The sequence below is a fragment of the Pan paniscus genome, chromosome 4 (assembly GCF_029289425.2).
Source record: "Pan paniscus chromosome 4, NHGRI_mPanPan1-v2.0_pri, whole genome shotgun sequence".
Taxonomy (NCBI): domain Eukaryota; kingdom Metazoa; phylum Chordata; class Mammalia; order Primates; family Hominidae; genus Pan; species Pan paniscus.
The window spans coordinates 143,634,116-143,655,447 of record NC_073253.2 but is presented as its reverse complement, the minus strand read 5'-3'; the positions used below and the strand labels follow the sequence as shown (position 1 = coordinate 143,655,447).

The 21,332-nt window shown below is 35.9% G+C and overlaps 1 protein-coding gene across 10 annotated transcripts in view; it reads right to left on the bottom strand.

Moving 5' to 3' along the window:
* Positions 1-21,332, bottom strand: part of FBXO38 (F-box protein 38) — an 80,763-nt gene that overhangs the window by 22,740 nt on the left and 36,691 nt on the right. For all 10 annotated transcript variants that reach the window (XM_055112766.2, XM_055112768.2, XM_055112770.2 and 7 more), the window contains exons 4-12: positions 18,584-18,747; positions 18,211-18,376; positions 15,580-15,717; positions 14,010-14,147; positions 11,183-11,276; positions 9,630-9,760; positions 6,092-6,262; positions 4,326-4,468; positions 3,192-3,402 (exon numbers count right to left, since the gene is read on the bottom strand). In XM_055112766.2, the coding sequence (XP_054968741.1) occupies positions 3,192-3,402; positions 4,326-4,468; positions 6,092-6,262; positions 9,630-9,760; positions 11,183-11,276; positions 14,010-14,147; positions 15,580-15,717; positions 18,211-18,376; positions 18,584-18,747 (1,356 nt within the window). The remainder of the gene's footprint in view (positions 1-3,191; positions 3,403-4,325; positions 4,469-6,091; positions 6,263-9,629; positions 9,761-11,182; positions 11,277-14,009; positions 14,148-15,579; positions 15,718-18,210; positions 18,377-18,583; positions 18,748-21,332) is intronic.

Sequence of the window (21,332 nt, the reverse complement as noted above, 5' to 3'; positions counted from 1 at the left end):
AAACTGTAATCATTTATTCTTATTTTAGAATGTTGCAAAATTCAGGTAATCAAGTTATATTTTCAGCTAACTAGCTCACAATTAAGTACTCTAAGTTCTAAGACTTCTCAAAATACAAATTTAAGATAATATCCTGCCAAATTATAAAATTTTGATAAATATAGTAACTGTGAAACAATAAATCATAGTTTTGTTGGAGTTAATTTATACAAATTAAATAGCTTTTAAAATTATACAATGCCCCTCTTTTACAGTAAATTACCTCATGCAAGCTGAAGAAGTTAAATACAATAGAGCAATAAAGACTGGTGTTGCTTCATTCTGGGGCTGGTCCAAAACCAAGTAAAGGCCCATGCATGTAAAGATTTGTTTTTAAGACTCCGGGTCTCCCTCTGTCACCCAGGCTGGAGTGTAGTGGTGTGATCATAACTCACTACATCCTTGAAAACTCCCCACTCAAGCCATCCTCCCGCCTCAACCTCCTGAGGTTACAGGCATGTGCACTGCACCTGGCCCAGACGTGAAAAGTTTTCAAATTGTACATCAAGGAGAGTCAACATGTTAATACCAGTTTCAAAGAAATTTTAAAATTATTATTTTCACTTGAAGATTTGAACTATCAATATTAGTCAACTGTTTAACATAATTCCCCATTACCCCTTTTATTATGAAGCCCTGTATTTCTTTGTTTCAACCAAAAATCAGTCTTTTTCTAGTTCCTTAGTTTGCGGGAAAAAAAAAATCTAACTTATATGTGTGTGTGTGTTGTGTGTGTGTGTATACGTGTTTAATAACAAATACAACTAAACACACTACCATGTGGGAGTGACCTGTGGAATCTAATGTTTTCTACCAATCTTCATTTCTCTACAAATGCAGCCATTGCCTCTGGTTTTCTTAGGCTTCCTCTTGTTGAAGCTGTTTAATCCTTCAATTCTGGCATTTACGTATTGCTTTATACAATTATGCTTTATACATTATGTATTTATTCTTTGCTTCTCAGCATTTAACAGTATTTGAAGATACTATACTTGACAACAGTCCTAGGTAACTGCTGAAGCTGAATCCTTCCATAGTAATTATGGCTTCTTAAATCAAAATAGCTTATCCTATGTCTTGTGTATTTGGTTTTTATGCCAAATCTCTCATCTTCTGAAACCGTATTTATAAATCAAATTAAGATGTAAGTTCCATTTTCCTCTCTTAAATCAAATACAGATACAAATTAAATCAAACATGTTCTTGAATATCTTTTTGGTCCTTGTTGCAACAATATATGATTTCACAATGGCAGGCATTCTCCACTGTGCTGAGAAGTCCATGGCAAAGTAATCTTCCAGTGAAGTCTACAATCTGTGTGTCAACCCAAACCACAAATGAGTTCACAGGATTTGGGTAGTTCTGAATGGCAGCTGCTGTAAGTTTCCCATGTAGAGTCCATGTCCTCTGAAGCGCAGATCTTTATAGTGGTAGTAACCTGTACTATGTACCATAGCACTCAGGACAACAAAGCAAAGGGACAATACATGACTGTCTCGCCCTCTCTTTCCCTTAACACCTGTTGGCTCTGCACTTTCATTTTTGCATTTTTAAGGGAGATTGGTTGGGGAAAGATTTTACCTAGGTTTGAAATGCTTAAGAGTATACCACGGACATAAAGTACAGAGCTAGATATAGCTGCATTTACTTCAGAAAAGTATGAAAGTTAAGGCTGGAAACAAAGATTTGGATTTAATACCATATAGTTGGTACTAAAACCTTGAGCTTGAGTGAAAATGTGTAGAGAAAGATATCACGGACAAAAGTGGAATACAGGAGGTGCTACAAGCAAAGGAAAATGAGGTAGGAGAAAAACCAGCAAAATCGTTTCAGAGATGCCAAGAGAATAAAGTGTCTCAAGAGTGCACAAGTCTAGGCAACAATGTCTAATGCTGCTGAGATGTCAAATTAGATAAAAGTGGTGAAATGACCTCCAGATTCAGTAAGACAATCACTAGTGACTTTGCCAAGAGCCAAAGTGGAGAGTTCTATAGGGACCAAGTGAGATGAGAAAGTGAAGACATTGCCTACAGATGATTCTTTTGTCAGGAACTGTGTACTCAGAGTGCCCCTAAAGGAAATCACAGGGACCAAGTGAGATGAGAAAGTGAAGACATTGCCTACAGATGATTCTTTTGTCAGGAACTGTGTACTCAGAGTGCCCCTAAAGGAAATCACAGGGACCAAGTGAGATGAGAAAGTGAAGACATTGCCTACAGATGATTCTTTTGTCAGGAACTGTGTACTCAGAGTGCCCCTAAAGGAAATCACAGGGACCAAGTGAGATGAGAAAGTGAAGACATTGCCTACAGATGATTCTTTTGTCAGGAACTGTATACTCAGAGTGCCCCTAAAGGAAATCATGCCCTGTACACAGTACGTCTCATTGTAAAAGCAGGTACATATCAGGGCACCCTATTTCTCATTAATTACTGTGTGCAAGAGTAGGCAAATGGGGAACAACAAAAGGATGGCTAGAAAAGATTCCTTTTCCAGTTCCTAAGCATCAACTGGGAAACTGGAAAATTTGGTAACAAAACAATCTCACATCACTTCACTCATCAACAGAGGGATGGATGGAGCACCTTCACACATGGGTTGGCACACCGCAAGTATTCAATATATATTAATGAACTGGACAGATAATTACATAAATGAAATAGAATAGGTCCTTCTTAGCTAATGTACTTAATCTGCGGGGTGGAAGTGAAGACCTAATGATTAAAGGTACATGAAAGGTGCCAATGTCTAGCCCATGGTTGGTATTAATCTTTCAGTTCTTCAAATATCCAGAAATGGTCTTAATGTTCATGCTATCCATTGGTCTGGGAGACAATAAAAGATATTCCTTTGTCTAAATCCTAAAAGTTAAGTCTCAGACCTCAAGAGTTACCACTCTACCCTAATTACCCTGGCATCTGTAATCTTTCCCATTCTGTAGGTATTCTTATAGGGTCTGTGGATAAAAGCAGTTTTGAAACAAGCAAGGAAAGAAAAATTTCACCTACTCCCTCATGTTCCTTATCAACTAGCTTTCCTCAATGTGGAAAGTGGCAAGTTGAAACAGGGGAAAAAGGGAACAGGATAAAGCCAGAAATACAATACAAAGTAAAAATCATTTCTATCTGGAGCTCATAAAAGATCTGGGTTACCGTCAGCTGCAAACTGCTGCTCTCCTGGCTGCAGATCTTGCCGAAAGTCATTCTCCTCATCTGAGTCATCTGGGTGATGGTGATTGTTGTCGTGGATGTTGGCATTGTTATTCTGGGCATTATTATCGTCATTGTTGGAGTTCTGGTTGCTAACAAGAGCTGATGAAACACCAATTCCTGTGCCTGCACTCAGACCAACTCGAGCACAACCCTAAGGCAAAACCAAAACACATACGTTTATTAATTTGGGTTAGTATATATCCCTTCATTTTTAATATCCCTTCATTTCACCTTTACATTAGAACTAATATTTACATAGTACTTATTTATGAAATGCTTTCATATACACATAGAAAATCTCATTTAAGGCCTGCAACACTTCAAGATAGATAAAGGGTTACTGGCTTGATTTACAGATGAGGAGTCACGCAAGAAGAAGAGATCTGCCCAACAGCACATGGCCAGTAAGTGGTAGAGCCGCAATTTGAAACCAGGATTCTGACCTTAAATCCTGAGCTTTCCCCATTATATTGTACTGCTTCAACAGTGGGAATGTAACCATTAATAACTGACAAGAGAGAACATAAATGGTTGAAGGATTAAGTTTTTAATTGCCTTAAGAGTACAAAGTTCTATATGTTAAGCAGTTTTAAAATAACATTTTGTACAACTGGGCTACCTCAGATTTCCCAGGCTATACAACTTAACAGAAAGATAGCAGCAAAGAAAAACATTCCCCAAATAAATCCTTAATTCTTATTTATACTTTGGATTCCTAATTAGATTTAATTTACCAACCTAATTATATTTAATCCACCAATGAATTATCCCACATAATAATTTCTGTCTTAAATTTCCAGCCTCACCCTTACCTTACCTTTTGTTTATATACTAACAGACAGCTTCCACTTATTTTTTCCTTACCCTTCCCCAGAGAACCCTTAATTCTCATTTAGAAGAATGAGAGGCTATGCATTATTACAACCTTTATGCCTTCACTGAGGCTGGCAGTAAAAAGTCCAACTGTAACACCGTAAAGGCATATCATTGAAAAGAAAAAAAAAAATCACAGGCTGTTTTTATTTTCTTTCCTGAGTATCAAAATAAACAAAAACTCCCTCAAATGTATCTTACCTTGGGTGGTTCACGAAACATCTGATCCAGTGAAATAAACTCTAGGCTGGGTAATAATTCAATAAACTGGCCAAAAGAGTCCAGCTTCAAAGCATGGCACCGTACTAGGTTGATATCAACCAATCGAGTCCATCTTGAATGGTCTGTTAAAGAAATGACATGACCAGAGAAAATCTAAGTAACATTTTCCCCATTACTGATGAATTTTGATACAGGTCACAAAGACTTTCAAATCCTTTTTTTTAAAATAACTTTTTCTTTTTTTCATGACTTCTAAAACCCGATGATTCTAAATTATGATGTTTACATACCTAATTCCATTGTGAGAACTAAATGGCCTGGGGAACATTAATTTGAATCCAATCAGCCCTGATTTAAATGTGATCCACTCAACAACCTACATGGCTTTTCAACAATAGGACACTGAATTAAAAAATTATGGCATATTTATTTAATAGAACATTATGTAGCTATTTCAAAAGAATGAAGGAGAGCTTAATATGCTTGCTGACATGGAAAACTCTCCAAATTATACTTAGTACAAAAAACAAGCTACAGGACAGTGTATACACAGTAAGATCCTTTGGTATAATATAAATCATTTTTAAATGCTACACATATATATGCTGCAATATGCATAATTTGTCCAGAAAAATATACAAAAAACTGTTGATGATGGTTACCTTTGAGAAGAGGAGAGTTTTCATTTTGTACCTTTCTGTACTGTTTGAAATTTATCAAGTGCATGTATTACTTTTATTTTTTTAAGTGTTAACAGGAATTCTGAGTGATGGGATTATAGGCCATTTTTTGTTTTCTTCTTTATACTCTTCTGTATTTAAGAAAACAAACAAACCAAAAACCCAATAAATGTTATTTTTTTTAAGTCATCTACGCCTGCTACATCCTAAAGTTCATATTTCCCAATAACTTCTTGGTTCAGCGGGGCCAGGGATAGAATTTAACTGCTGCTGGCACATGAGACATGACTATATTAACGAGTGATCTCAGCAGAGGTCCCAGAGCCCTAAAATAGGCCTGGATAGTAGCTTTGTGAGGAGATACAGATCCCGGTCAAGTGACTCAACAGCAGAGGAGGCTGTTCTGTAGGTGTCAGTGAGAGGCTTTGTCACAAGTACAACTTTTTCAGGCTCTCAATTTATTTAATGGTTTGTAAATTTTGGTATCTAAGAAGGGCCTTTAAGAAAACAGATGACATTACTCTGAGAGGAAAATGAACTCCAACCATAAGGGAAAAATATCAAGTGCAAAAGTCACACTTCTACATATAGGAGATTGGAGGGGGAGGTCTGAAATAGACTGGGATTTCTAGTCAATAGAAATTTTTATCTCAGGTTAATGTCACTTAATTAAAGTTCAACATACATACCTACTTTGTCCTTTCAGATGATGTGCCATTGTGAAGATAATTCTGAGAAAATAACTACAATATCCTAAGTCCTAGGTAACAATGAACTAACCTTAATTTTATGTTCCTAGCCCAAAGAAGTACATATAAAAATCAGGGCACTTGAATCCACAACCTGGAGAGTATACACTTCTAGGCAGAGAATGTCAGAAGTTTAAAGAGGCATTGAATATACTTCCAACTTGGTTATCAAAGGTTACCAGAACTTGTATGAACAATCCAAATGAAATACCTACATTTTACATTAGGAATGCAATCATATCACACATAGAAAACATGGAAAGTTGTATTATTTCAGTATCAATAAAACATAGCTGTATTTTTAAGTCTGTAATACCTGAGATCCAATTGTATGGGTTGTGTAGATGAGGGCAATTGTAAATTGCCAGATATTTGATACAGGAAAAAACTTCATTGACTGCTTTCATCCCTATATCAGTGATGATACCAGGATTTTCTACCACATCAGCCAAACCATACTTCACCAGATCCGCATTAGCCATTCTGCCTAAAAAGAGCAATCAATTAAAAAAAAAAAGTCAAATTCTTAAGTGTTAGGGAATGTTACCAATTTTGTATCTTACCAGTCAGTATAAAAAGTCTCTACCATCATTCTGTATCATCTGCTTATCATTGGGTTCAGGTATAATTTTAGGTTAGGTATTCCGTACATATGGTAGCACTTCTTGTACAAAATAATAAATTATATTAAAAGTCAAGGGACAGCTAGTAGGAAAAATTATTTCCAATTGTTTAGAGAAGAAAAAAGGCAAAAATTCTTAAAGCATAAGTGAAGGACCTATCATACTGGTTCATACCATGGTAAAGTTTTAGCTTTATCATTTAAAAGGAAAACAAAATCTTAAAAACTCAACTCCCTTACAATAAAATGATGTTCTTGGAGCCCAGTGTGGACATGTGTAGAGAAAGGTAAACTCTGAGAATTTAAGATTCATTGTTAGAACCCATGGCACTAGTTAGTAACATCTATCTATACCCTAAAAGTGCACTTCTAACTCAAACACATGCCACTGGGCTTTAGTGCCTACTCTCTGGTCACAAACTAGGGGTTTGGGAATAAGTAAAGGAGGATCCTTTATTCTAGATCATGTCACTGAGAATCACACCTCATCCCTTGCCTCTTATCATTTCTCCCATCTGCCTGCCCCCTCACGCTCCAAGATTCTGTTAGTTCATAGTTACATCTTTAGTGTCTAGCATAGTGCTGGGGATACAAGAGCTCACGGGAATACGTCTCTCACAGTCTGCAATCAACCAATACGCAGGACAAAAAAAACACTGCCACTCTGGTGAAGCTGCCCTGAATATCACAGGGATTTACAACTTTAGCTACAACATGTTAAAAACAATCCATCTTCTCCAAACTTCCAATTTTACTTTCCATATAGTTGACAGTCTTTCTCCTATAGTTCCTATATTTGGTATCTCCTGGCACATCTTACAAATTTCACCTTAATCCATCCTTTACAATTTAGCTGAACTATTTTCTTTAGCTCCTGGTAAGGACCATTTCCCTGCTCTTTGGACTTCAGATGTAACTTGCCATTTTCCTTAAGATAGGGTAAACCTTGAACTGACCCTGTTTCCTGGGCACTATCTGAATAAATGCTGTAACCTAACATGACAAATCGATGTCTTGCATTTAGTTTTTTGAGATGAACACCATGTTTCTACTCTTGGGGCTTCCTGCTTGCCACACTCCTTCAAAATCCTGATGATATTACTTGAGATTCATTTTTGTTTTTCTTTTCAGCCCACAGGTGAGCTAAAGGTAAAAGTTATCATTTATTGAATACTTCCTAAGTGTCAGAGATTACTGTAAATGTATACATCACTTTTCCCTCGGTTCCTCAGAGCTACCCAAGAGAAAAGCAGGATATCACCTTATCTTCATTTAAAAAATGAGAAGAATTAACTTGCTTAGGTCTCATGATTAGTAGCAGACAGGCCTCAATTCTCTCTCTCCCTCAAGCTCTAGGACTAAATTGCTAGAACTCTAGGGCTAGGACTATATTGTTTCTGAAATTTTCACTGAGTTATACATCTCTATCAGTATTATATAAAGCTTACAGATCATAAATCCACATGAACAAAGAACTCTCTAAAGATTCATCTTTGGGTCACTGTTAGAAGACAAAGGTGATGTTTCTATTTATTTATTCTGCCAGACCTTTTATAACAAGAAAGTGACTCAAGTTTTACCAGAGGCCAGCCACCACTTCTTGGAGAGATGCTTCAAATCTAAATTACTGAGAAGAGAGAAACTAAGTGAGAGAGTGTGAGTGAGCAGTGACCTCATGACATCGTCCATAACAAGTACCAGGCACCTATTCTGAAACAGAGAATCCTAGGTCATCCTTGGAGGGACAGAAGATAGTATGCATATGGAAGAAATGGTTAAACTGTGGCAAATAAGAAGAGAATGAATGTACAAAGTTCAACATAACAGACTATTAAGTATGAAACAGAACATGAAACAAGTTGTGTTGAAAACTATGAGATAATGGTAGTCAAGAAGGTATTTTTATGCTATTGAAAACATATGTTGAGGAGAAAGAAACACTACAGGAAAATAATTGGTTATAAAGTTAACACTTGAAGACAATTCTTCAGTAGACCTAAATTTGGCCATCCTGAAGGTACACAATTTGTCAAGTTCTTAGCTTTTGGGAAAAATAGAAAACAAAATTATAGAAAGAATATCAATTTCAAACCTAATAATTTTGTTACTATACAGACATTGCAGAAACATAGGGAATGTTAGATACTTCATTCAAAACCAGAAAAGCTTGATATCAAATGTATTAATTTTATATAAAATCATTGTACTCGTTAGCATTTTAAAGCTATTTTGGAGAAAAGCTGATCTTTTTCAAAGCTATACAGATTTAACATGATTCTAATAGTAAACTGTCTAGAAAAGGATGGCTTGACTTTTTAAAGTAATCACCTATATTAATGAGTACTGTGAACAACAAAAAAGTAAACAAACAAAAAACCCACAACTATTATTGTAATATATATTAGAAATGAAAAACAGTCATGTTTTTTGAGCTGGATTGTCCTGAATGGAAGAATTAAGCCTTCTTATGTTCTTCTACAATACAAACTAGATCCAAAGAAAAAATGTTATCTGCTATGATGATGAGAGTTCAAGAAAGACTTGTTGCAAATCAGGTGGGAAGAAAATGAATTCTTGAATAAATAAAAGCATGTTGGTGATGAAAATTTTCTTTCATATCTTATTGATGCCATATGGAAAAATAGTTTGAGTAATGAATTGACATGCATTCAAACCCAAAGAAATGAGTTCTCAATTGTAAATGCGTAAGAAAATGCTGTGAACAAGCTTTCCAACAGCAATCATCATTAAATGAATACTGACCATTATGTGCTCACACTATCTGGAAAATCCAGAACCCCCAGCGGGCTTATTATGGAAATGAAGAGCATGGGCAGGGAATGGGACCTCATCTGAGAGGACCATCAAAAGCTTCAAGAAGTGTGGCAGATCAAATTCAACAATGGAACCAAGGATGACATTCTGTGAAAAAAATGAAGCAGAATGGGAAAGAAACTTGGGCAGTAAAGTGGAGACAATATCAAATGTAGATAAGGTTCTTTTTCTGGTGTATTGTTAGTAACTATATTTTCTATAATATGCTAAAATCAGAGGCAATATGGAAAAATCACTGACATTTCTAATTTGAAAGTTTATTTTTCAAGACGTGAGAGCACCTAAGACTTTAAGTTGTCTTATGTTCAAAAAGACATGGCACAACCCAATTCAGATTTCAGTTTGTCAAGTAAATTTCTTACAGTAATTCTAGGAATTAAAATGGGATAAATCTTACTCTGTAGCAAAAACTCATCTACATATCCTAGATGAAGGGTTTCAAACTGGGGAAACTCCAACTCTGCCATCTTTAGGGCAGAAAAGACACCATCTTTGGTTAGGGAAGGCTGGATCCGAACTTCATGTAACCTGTGAATAAAGACAGAGAACATATCAGAGTAAAACAAAAACCATCAGAATCAAAGATTCCTCCTAATATAAGTGTATTAGTCCGTTTCTATGCTGCTGACAAAGACGTCCCTGAGACTGGGAAGAAAAAGAGGTTTTAATGGACTCATAGTTCCACGTGGCTGGGGAGGCCTCACGAACATGGCTGAAGGCAAAAAGGAGCAAGTCACATCTTGACTGATGGCAGCAAGTCACATTTTTGCCTGATGGCAGCAGGCAAAAAAAGAGAGGCTGTGCAGGGACACTCCCATTTTTAAAACCATCGGATCTAGTGAGACTTATTCACTATCATGAAGACAGCATGGGAAAGACCACCCCCATGATTCAGTCATCTCCCACTGGGTCCCTCTCACAACACATGGGAATTATGGGAGCTGCAAGATGAGATCTGAGGAGAAACAGAGCCAAACCATATCAGTAAGACTCTGAAAGAAGTTTATGACTTTAGTGAAGTGTCACAGATGTCAACAACTTCCCTCCCACTTCCTCCATTGAAAAAAAAAATATTTTCTTCAAAGGAGTATCTGCAAAGTATAAGGAAATCTTAAGCAGTACACTGAAGCTATACATTAAATAACAATTAATTACAGGTAAGAATCTTATATCCTTTCAAGTGCTTTACTAAACCTGAAGAGTCAATGTGAGAATCTGCATCTGGTGCTGGTATTTGACATTTTGCTTAGGCTAGCTATTAATGTTGCATTTTAACAAAGAGTATAATTCTGCAGTAGGTAACAATACCTACCTAAACTTAGAAACACTTTTATTTATAATCCTAATCAAGTCTCTTGATGGAAAAAACTTTGTTTCTGAATAAATTTTAAAAATGCTTAATTTAAAGAAAATGTTATAAAATAAAAGTGGAGGTAGACCACTGATATGTAAGAAATAGTAAATGTGGCATAAAGTGATATAACCACTTGGTTAAAAAATACAGAGGTGTTACAAGGTCAGACTTTGGAAAAGCTGATTTAAAACACTGATTTCTGAATAGCAAATATTATCACCAAGTAACTAGAACAATTCAGGAAATCATCCAGAGATTGAGACAATGGTCCTGAGAGGGCTACAGACACCAGAGCTTCAATGCTAACTTCTATTGGACTCTCAGCCATTTCCAGAAATTCCACTGCTTTTCTCCGATATGAGACCATGCCACTCTGGAGCTTGCTAGTATGCAGCTCAACTGGTTACCAGTTATAACATTAAGACTACCATGATGTTATACTTATCTGTTATTTGGACTTCTTTGTATTTTAAATTTGAACAAGGCTTGATCAGATGTACACACATATATACACACACATTCCACAATTTTTTGTAAAATAGGGAAAAACATAATTACTTCTAAAGTGAGAGACACAGTACAAAGAGGAAACATACCTACGGGCAGCAGTAATGATGAGGTAACCAAGATCTACTTCAAGCGCATTTTTGCAAGCTCCCAGAACAATAGTGTGCAAATTTCTAAAACCACCTAAAGACGAGGAACAAAAACAAGTGTTTGACCATAGCATTTTTAGTGAAGTATTTATATACTATACATTATAAAGTATTATCTGAGATGATAATTACTGATTTAAAAGTAAATCTAAGCTTTGTTTTTGCCATTGAAATTAATATCTTAAGATGAATTATAACTACTGGTCACCTAAAAGGAGATGAAAGCAGACCCTCATTTTGCAAAGACACTCTGATGGCATCTGAAAACTACTCTAAAAGATTTACATTGTTAAGTAAGGATTTTTAGAAAGTCAGAAGCTGATGAGAGAATTTTAAAAAAAGAAACCCTGCCATTTCTGGCCAAATTTTGAACCTCCAAATATCATATGGAACAAGACCAGAACCACTTTAACTGATTTTTTTAATGTTTCTGAAACTTGTATTTACCTACAAAAAAAGAACATAAATTACTAATATATAGCTTAAAGAAATGACTGATTTATCTGTTTTAAATTTGTATAAATAAAATCACAAAGTTTGTATACTTTTGTGTCTGGCTTCTTTTACTAAACACTCTGTTTATGAGATTCATCCATATCGCTGTGTAGCTGTAGTCTGTTCACTTATTACTGTACAGTATTTTGCTATATGAGTATGCCACAATTTAATTATCCATTCTATTGCCGATAGGCATCTTTCCATTTTGGGACGATTAGAAACAGTGCTTCTATGAACAATCTTAAAAATGTCTTTTGGTGAACATATGTAAACATTTCTGTTGGGTTTAAAGCCAGGAATGCAACTGTTGCTATGTGTATGACCAACTTTAGTAGATACTACCAAACAGTATTTCAAAGTGGTTGTATGAATTTATATTCTGACCATCAGTGTATGAAAGGTCCTGTTGCTTCACATCCTAGCCAACATTACTGTTTTTATCTTTTTCATATTAGTCACGAGTAGGCATAGTCATTTTAGTGCTTGAATATCACACTGTAGTTTCAATTTGCATTTCCCTAATGATTAGTAAACTTTTATCGTTTTTTCATGTTTATTGGCTTCTTGTGTGCAAACTTTTCTATTCAAGTCTTTTCCCATTTTTTCTATTGAGTTGCCTGCCTTTTTCTTATTCATTCCAGGAGTCCTTTATATCTTCCCAATACCCAGTATCTGTATTGCAAACAGCTTCTCCCATTCTGTAGCTTGGTTTTTCACTCTCTCTCTCTTTTTTTTTTTTTGAGACAGAGTCTCACTCTCTCACCCAGGCTGGAGTGCAGTGGTGCGATCTAGGCTCACTGCATGCTCTGCCTCCCAGGTTCACGCCATTCTCCTGCCTCAGCCTCCCGAGTAGCTGGGACTACAGGTGCCCGCCACCACGACGGGCTAATTTTTTGTATTTTTAAGTAGAGACGGGGTTTCACCACGTTAGCCAGGATGGTCTCGATCTGCTGACCTCATGATCCGCCCGCCTCGGCCTCCCAACGTGCTGGGATTACAGGCGTGGGCCACTGCGCCCGGCCGGTTTTTCACTCTCTCAATCATGCCTTTTGATGGACAAAAAAAAAAATCTTAATTTTAATTTGGTACAATTTATCAATATTTTCTTTATGGTAAATGCTTTTTGGTGTCCTGTTTAAGATGTCTTTGTGTACTCAAGGTCAACAAAACATTCTTCTAAGTTATTTTTTTAAATTTCATTTCAAAATTGTTCTCATCTGAATCTATGACCCATCTAGAATTAATTTTTGTGTGAGGTATGTTGACTTCTTGAGTAAAATTACAAGGCAGGGTCACCCTTAAAAACTGATTAGAGAAGAAAAGTCTCTGTTTTTCTTTTAGGACCTTTATACAAACTCAGCTTTTAGCACCTCTCTACAGGTCTTCTCTCTAGTGAATACACCAGTAGCCTTCTTTTCGTTTTTGACTTTTATCTTGTTAACTATCGCCATCAATCAAAATATTGTTGGTTTTAAGGGGTTGTTTCATCCCACTGGCTAAATGTAATAAAGTACACTTATACCACACTTGACTGACAAAATGTCTAGAAATGTAGTGTTTACTCTTCATTATATTTCAACAGTATTAACTATAATGTCTGTTTGTTAACAATGGTACTTGATGACTTTCCATTTTATTTTAGAGAGCCAAAGTTAAATTTTTGGTTTCCAACTATTAATCATCCATTTTGCTAAACCACTATTTTTTTTCTGCAATGAGATGTTTAACACAAAGCACATTCTGTTACGTATTATTTATCTATAGTTAAGTATACACAGAACAACTTTTTTCTTTTAAATATCATCATCTGATGGGTAAATCAATATCCAAGTAATATGTATAAAAGTATTTTTTATATTATAAAGTATTATGTGATAGAGATTAACATTATTAATGCCTAAATTTTTTTTGGAAGCCTCGGCTGTACAAGTTGTAAAACATCACCAAACAACGCTAGAAATCCCTGTTAACATTTCTAAGAAAGATTCCATACATAAGAGGAGGTATTATTAGCTACGTAAAAGTCAAAACAAGCCAGAAAACATGTCTTATCACTCTACTGTCTATTTTAAGAAAGTTTAATGTGCACCAAAAGAAAATGAATACTAGCTATGCTCATGGTTACTTACTGTCCATCAAATACAACAAAGAAAGCAGTTACTGACGAGCATTTTCTTTTTAAAGACTTGCCAGGGAGGTTAAATAAAAGCTTAATGATTATTTTAAGTTGATTTTTAAAAAATATTTAGTAACTAAAGAAAATGAATACCTGATCTCCAACTGTCTTCAACAACATGTTGGATAAGACCTCCAAGGAAAGGAACTCGAACCATTTCTAAGTGTTCCAAGTTTCGGGCAGAGGCTAAGCCTGTTACTAAAGGGACATATTTCAAGGAATTTGTGGGTCCTGGAAAAAAAAAAATCTTTGATAGAACAATGTAAAGTGCCTTAAAATGAATTTCAAATCAGTGAAAGACATGCATAACTTATAAACTCTAAGTCTTAAAATGACAGCCAAATTGGCTCTCTGCAATCAGGTTCTTGTTACAAATGAAAGTGTTAGCCTATTAACCATACACTTACTCAGCATAAAGGTTTTTCAGTAACACTGTAGAGATATGTAGTATTCCGTAAATTCTCTAAAGGCTCAATAGTTTTGAACTCAAATTAACTAATGGGAAAAAGTCAAGATAAAAATTTGATCCTTCACTCGAGTAAACAGCTCAATCATTTAATCATCTCTATGACCAGTGTTGCATTAGCTACTATAGAAGATCACAAAAGATATGGTCCTGTCCATCAAAAAACCTGCAGTTGACATGGAGCTAGAACATAAGTAATTATAGAAGGATAAGAAGGCAGACTACATTAAGTGTAAAAATAAGATCTGCCATACTCCATGAAAAAGAAAAAGAAAGAGGAGAAAAGTAAGTTGGAAAAGGCAGAACCTGAAGAACGCATACAAAAACAGAGGAAGAAAGTGCACATCTCAGGATAACGAAACAATAATACAGCATAAGAGAAGACATTGAGGTGGAAAGCTGTATGGCTGACCAGGGAACAATGAATAGTCAAATGTTATGATAAAAGAAGATATATCTTGGAAAGGTGTCAGAATAAGGTTATCAAGAGGGGTCCTGGTTATCATGACCTTAAGCAGAGTAGTTCCCACTTAATGCTCTAGTGCAGCGGTGTCCAATATTTTGACATCACTGGGCCACACTGGAAGAGGAAAAATCGCCTTGGGCCACATTGGAAGAGGAAAAATTGTCTTGATATTAGAGATAGCTGATGAGCTGGAAAGAAAAAGAAGAAGAAGAAGAAAAAGCCTATGCATAAATCTCATAATGTTTTAAGAAAGTTTAAGAATTTGTATTGGGCATCATGTGGGCCGTGGCCAGTGGACCGTGGGTTGAACAAGCTTGCTCTAGGGCAACAGGGACACTGAAGATTTCTGTTTAGAAGGATAATACCATAAAAGCTATGTTTAAGGTAGATTAAGGAAGCCAACTATTTACATGCAGAATGATTCGGAGACCAGAAACAAAGAAAGAAGACTGAAATTTAATAAAACAATCCTATGAAAAGTAAAAAGTACCTGTAAAAAATAGAGATATTCTGAGTTTTTTTTTTTTTTTTTTTTTGCTGAGGTCAAAACACAAATCATCTTTCTAATGTCTTTAAAACAAAAAGTACATTTATCTTCACAAGATGAATATGTTATAAGACATAAATAGTAATAGCATAATATAATTGTATTTACAAATGTAGCTAGAGTTTGCTTCAGGATATTTTTAGAATAACTTATGTTTAATTCCACCATAATTGAGTACCATTACCTGCACAGTTCCTCATGACGAAAGTTCTTAAGCTGATACAAAGGAAGTCTTTAAATGGCTGTGGTTTAGTGAGTCTTACCCACTTCATATAAAGGTGCCTTAGCATTGGGATACAAGGAATTTCAGGAACATTCACCCCTAAAACACAAATATAAAAAAGAACAAACAAGAAAAAAATCACAAAAATATACTATATTTTGCTTATAAGTTCAAGAGTCTATTTTTCATATTAACAGTTTAACCTTCAAGGATTTTTATCCGAACAAATTACACAAAATCTATCAAGTTTGCCTTATTTAAAACAGGCTTACAAAGAACAGTTTATGTAAACCATAAACTGACTTAACTTTTTTAGAAAAGGCCAATGGGAAGATAGAGTTTAAAAAGTATTTCTATGTCTTAGACATGTAAGTCTTTCTCATAATCTTACAACTCTTCTAGGATACGTTTTCCCAGAAGAGGTAAAGTGAAAATGGATTACTGAAAGCAAAACTATAACGATGGAGATGGAACACACAAATTTACTATTTGACTACCAACATCCACTGCCCCCTAGTAGGAGAACTATATTTCTCAGAGCAAAGTCAGCTAGATGGGTTTAAATATGCAAATAGATATCTGGAAGATAGCCAAACACAGAACTTTAAAAGCTGTTTTCTATAAATATATGAATCTTAAGAATTTGTAAATGTGTGGGAGAAGCCAGCCAGCATGGCTCTGAGAAAAAGCAGAAACCTGCCAGTCATTTATTTTAGAATTTCAAATTGGTAAAGGTAATTTGATGCATGAGATCCAGGAGTGCCTTAATACTAGGAATCACATCCACAGAGGACCATGACCAGAAGAAGGGAGGTGTAGCGTGAGGTGAAAAAATACAGGAAATATGGACGAAAGAAGATAAAAGCCAAGGAAGGGACACAAATTTATTAAAGAAATCCAAGGATCCAGGATGATGGCATTTAACAAACAGTAGTTGGCAAAACTGTTTAATGCAATTTTTAAATTTGAGACAATAGGATCTCTGCTAGCAAGAATAACTAGAGAATGTAAAATTGCAGTACTTGAATGGTCAGTTGTTTAAAGGCTAAATTCTGCCAAATGTTCTTATTGTAACCTACAAGGATTACCCCTTAACTTGTTCCTCTCAAAATAGCAGAGTTAAATTTAGTTTGAACTATGCACACACATTGTATAGCAACAAATGGGAAGTAAAATTAAGGATGAGACAAAAGGACAAAAAGCAGAAGTGAGGTACAGATTGAGATGTAAGATGCAGAAGTCACAAAGGTTAAATTTAGCATCTATTTTAATACTACGAAGATGGTAGTACTGATTGTACTGATTAGGAAACCCAAGGAAGCAAGGGTGAGACAGATGCAGAGAAGACAGTATACCCTAGGCCCAATTCATTTTCTGTTTCAAACAAACTCTATAAACAAAGGACATAACTGCCCATTCTCCTGGTAATGTTTATTTTTATTAATTTACCACACCTCTGCATCACCATAATACAGTGTTAAACTGTTAAATGATTCCCATAAATTAATGCATTTTAATAAAACTTACCCTGTACTTATATTTGCAATGAACTTTGACAGGCATTGTAGAAAATATAAAGATATGGAAATAAGTCTTTGACCTTAAGGAGCTTATATTATAAATTTCAGATATTACAGAATCCTTTTATATCTAAAAATCCAATTTCAAACTAGATATCACTCCCTGATCTTATAAATGAAGGGTTGCTAGAAATCTTTACTCTTCTCCCATAATTGTGTATCTAAGTCTTATTTAAGACCTACTCCTTATCATTCCTGATGCTCTCCCTGTACCACCTGAGTTTCAGAAATTTCCAGTTCTTTAGACCATCCCCAATACCTAGAATAATGCTTAAAACACATATACTCTCTCTCTCTCTGGGTATGTGCGTGTATATACACAGAATAAAGTAGTAAACAAATATTAAAGGCCAGCTATATTAACAGGGACCCCCGAATTCCTTTCAGTGGCCTAAGCCAAAGGTGACAAATTTGAGAAAATATTTACACTTTTTACTTAAGTTGAAGTTACTGGTATATAATTTCAAAGAATATTCAGATGGAGAATGTACACTTGTGAAGCAGTATTTCCCTCACACCAGTGGATCTTTAATGGGAAATCGGAATTTTTTTTTTTTTTTTTTTTTTTTTTGAGACGGAGTCGTCTCGCTCTGTCGCCCAGGCTGGAGTGCAGTGGCACGATCTCGGCTCACTGCAAGCTCCACTTCCCGGGTTCACGCCGTTTTCCTGGCGCAGCCTCCCGAGTAGCTGGGACTACAGGCGCCCGCAACAACGCGCGGCTAATTTTTTGTATTTTTAGTAGAGACGGGGTTTCACCATGTTGGCCAGGATGGTCTCGATCTCCTGACCTCGTGATCCGCCCGCCTCGGCCTCTCAAAGTGCTGGGATTACAGGCGTGAGCCACCGCGCCCGGCCGGGAAATCGGAATTTTTATACAGATCTTGCAAACATTTATTTTGCAGTCATCAATCAACAAAGCCATCTCTAAAATTCTCATTATTCTTTTTCAGTGAATATTCACATTTTATGGCATTTCAAGGAGTTACAAGTGACCCAAGAAACATGTACTCACCAACTAAATGTAAAGTTTGAATTTTGGCTCCTATAGGAATTTTCAGTTTATTTTCAGGAGGAATTGGAAAAGCTCCATTACGATTACGAAATTTCCCCAAAATATGAACATGGGGCATATATGTCCAAATGGATTCTACCAACTCCAAATGAGAAGTTTCCACACCCTAGAAAATAATGCCAAAGCAAGCATAAGAAAAGATTTTAGTTTAGCATCCAAAGCTTTTATTTATGTACCACAAGATGCTAAGTACACAATGGAACTTAAAAGTTTGCGACAGATGAGATTTGCATGTGAGTGAACACGTCTATCATTCTTTGGTCTATTATTTCATAAACAGTTGATGCCAAAATGTTCAACCAGGTGCACTCACCACTAAGTTTGGGCATGCCTGCAAAGCTTCTAGGACTCCTGGAATGCTAAAAGCCTCATGGCCCCTTACTCTTCGCCTCTCAAGGTATCGAGGGTGAAGGCCATATAGCTGTTCAACATCTGGCATCTTCTTTAATAGTGTTAGAAAACTGGAATCTGTAAAGCCTGAGAAGTTCAGAAGTATTTAGAGGCAGGTTCATCTTTCTGTTCATTAACATTTCCTAGGCACTCGTGATTTTTACCAAAAGTTAAAAAAGACTTCCTCTTCAAATTTCCGTAAAGCTAACACTAAAGCTGAATAAACATAACAGAAAATATACTCCTTTAGTAACAGAGGAAATGAGTCAGAAACTCCACTTAATCTAAGTTAATACTTTATGGAGGAGGCTTTTATTATTGACTTTTTGGTTTTTGTTGCTTTTGAGGCATAGAAATCTTCAACAAAGAACACACTTTAAACCCAGATAACTTGGACCTATTTGGTGGATGGAGTGGGACCACCCACCTGATCACCACCACCCTCCTCCTCCCCCATGGGTACTCTCTTGTCTGTAAAACCTTCAGGGCTCTATAGAACACATAACTAAAAATATAAATAAGATATGATCCTCATCGTTAGGAAGCTCACAGTTCTGACCTAATTCCTATCTCAAATTATTCTATCCATTTTCTAATAATTACTCTGATACTCTGTCATATGTTTAACTATTACTCCCCTGTCATTTTAGACAATTAATTCTTTTGAAAAAGACAGATGCAAGTTAGCTAAGAGAACCAGAGTGATCCAATCTCAGGGGATGCTGTTGATAGGAAGCTATCTATCCAGGAGACCATAGTAGGAATCAACAAGATGGGAACAGAGAGAGGCAGGTTACTTCCACAGCAGGAGCTGTTGGTTAAGTAAGTGGGGAGACAAGTCTCATATAGATGCTATTTTAATCTGTTACAAGGGCTTTTTTATTTTTAATGAAAGTGGTCAGAAAGCCAACTGTCTGCTTATTAATGACAAAGAAAAACATTAACTGTCAAGAATAAAAAGTAGGCCCCAAATATTTAAGTCTTACATACTTTTTTGAAAGTTGTTTTATTTTTAAGTTATCTCATTTAACATGTAAAGTCCAGACATGTTAACTTTAGTGAAGAGTAAGGAGAGACCAGAGATTACTTGGTCTCTAATTATAATAACAGTTCTTATTACTTTCTTGTATAGTAACTTTTAATGACTGAACGATTCAATGTGTTAATCAGTTTTTTTCATTTATTCTCACAACCAAATCAGAAAGGTTATCACCCCATCTACAAGCATAAAAAATGAAGTTGAGAGAGTTTAAGAGCTTCCAAATGGCAGTGCTGGAATCTAAAACCAAGTGTAACCCCTGCAATGTTTATCCTCTTTTGTCATACATGTTGCCTCCCACGAGAGAAATGGGGAAAGTTCTACCTTCTTTACAGAGATGGAGTGAGAATCCAAAGAGATCATATACGTAAACCATAAAGTACTATTATATAAAGAATCTGGGTTAAATGCCAGATAATAGGCCAAGGCGGCATTAGTGAGCAAGGTTAGTGTGATCTTATCTTAGGCTAGAGACTGTTTGCTTCAACTCTCCTTTACATTCATTGCAAAGATGGGAAGCCTTGGGCTCACAGGTTATTTATCATAGCCTAAAAGTCAGCAACATGCAGTCAAATTCTTCTCTAATTGGTAAGTGGTAGTGATGTTAATGCTAAGACTGTATCACATGGGAGTTCTGCCATCCTGTCTTTATATACTGTATTAATTCCGTCTTCAGAATTCCGGCTGGCCTAACCTTTGCAAAAGCAAATCTAATATAAGGAATAAGACAATTATTTTCACACTGCCCTAATTTTTTTTCTTTCCTGACATACAGGATCATTCTGAAACACGATGAGATGAGTCTTTTGCCCTTAGAATGGCTTTTATTAAATATCTGAAAGCAACCGTGGTTTGCCTCCCACAAACCTATTAATAAGTTCCAGCCTCAGGTGTTTGCAATGTTCTTTATAAGAAAGTATACATTGATAACTACTATGGCCAGCTGATAAGAGTTACCAACTGATTTGATGACTCTCTTGAAAGGATGCAGCATCCACCTGCACGATTCCAGTATTCCAGAGCTAATCTGTTCTGTTCTATAGAACAGAACAAGACAATTATCTCCTCCAGCCCTTCACTTCTATTAAGGCTTTTTATTTTTATTTTTATTTTTTGGTCCCCTCTCAGCCTTATCCCATTTTCAAAGTCTCATAATCTGGACATCATAGAAAAAGGATGACTTTAAAAGACAGATTCATAATTGCAAAACAATAGTAACTAAATTTTACCAGTTAATGGATTGGTGTTAAGTGAAAAGAAGCCTTAATTGCCTTTTATTTTAACTCTTTCCTTTCAAGTATGCTTTGCTTAGCTAAAGCCATTAACTTTCTTTTCAGGTGGTCTCTTCAACTGGGAACAATTTGCTGTGGTTAGGAAGCTACTGAGTTCTTCACCTGTAAGGTCAGTCAGTGGCTTATTCGAGAATCTCCAAGACCTACTATAGGTCTTCTAAAGAAATTGGAGTTCTGTGGCCTATTTTACAAAAATGGCAAGTATTTATTTAACTAAAGGGTGCCGTTTAGTTGCAGAGGAAATCTATGATGAAAACTGTTACCATTCACCGGAAAACATGCATCAGACAGTAAAGGACACACAGTGTCTAATGTGATACACATATACTCAATTAACCAAA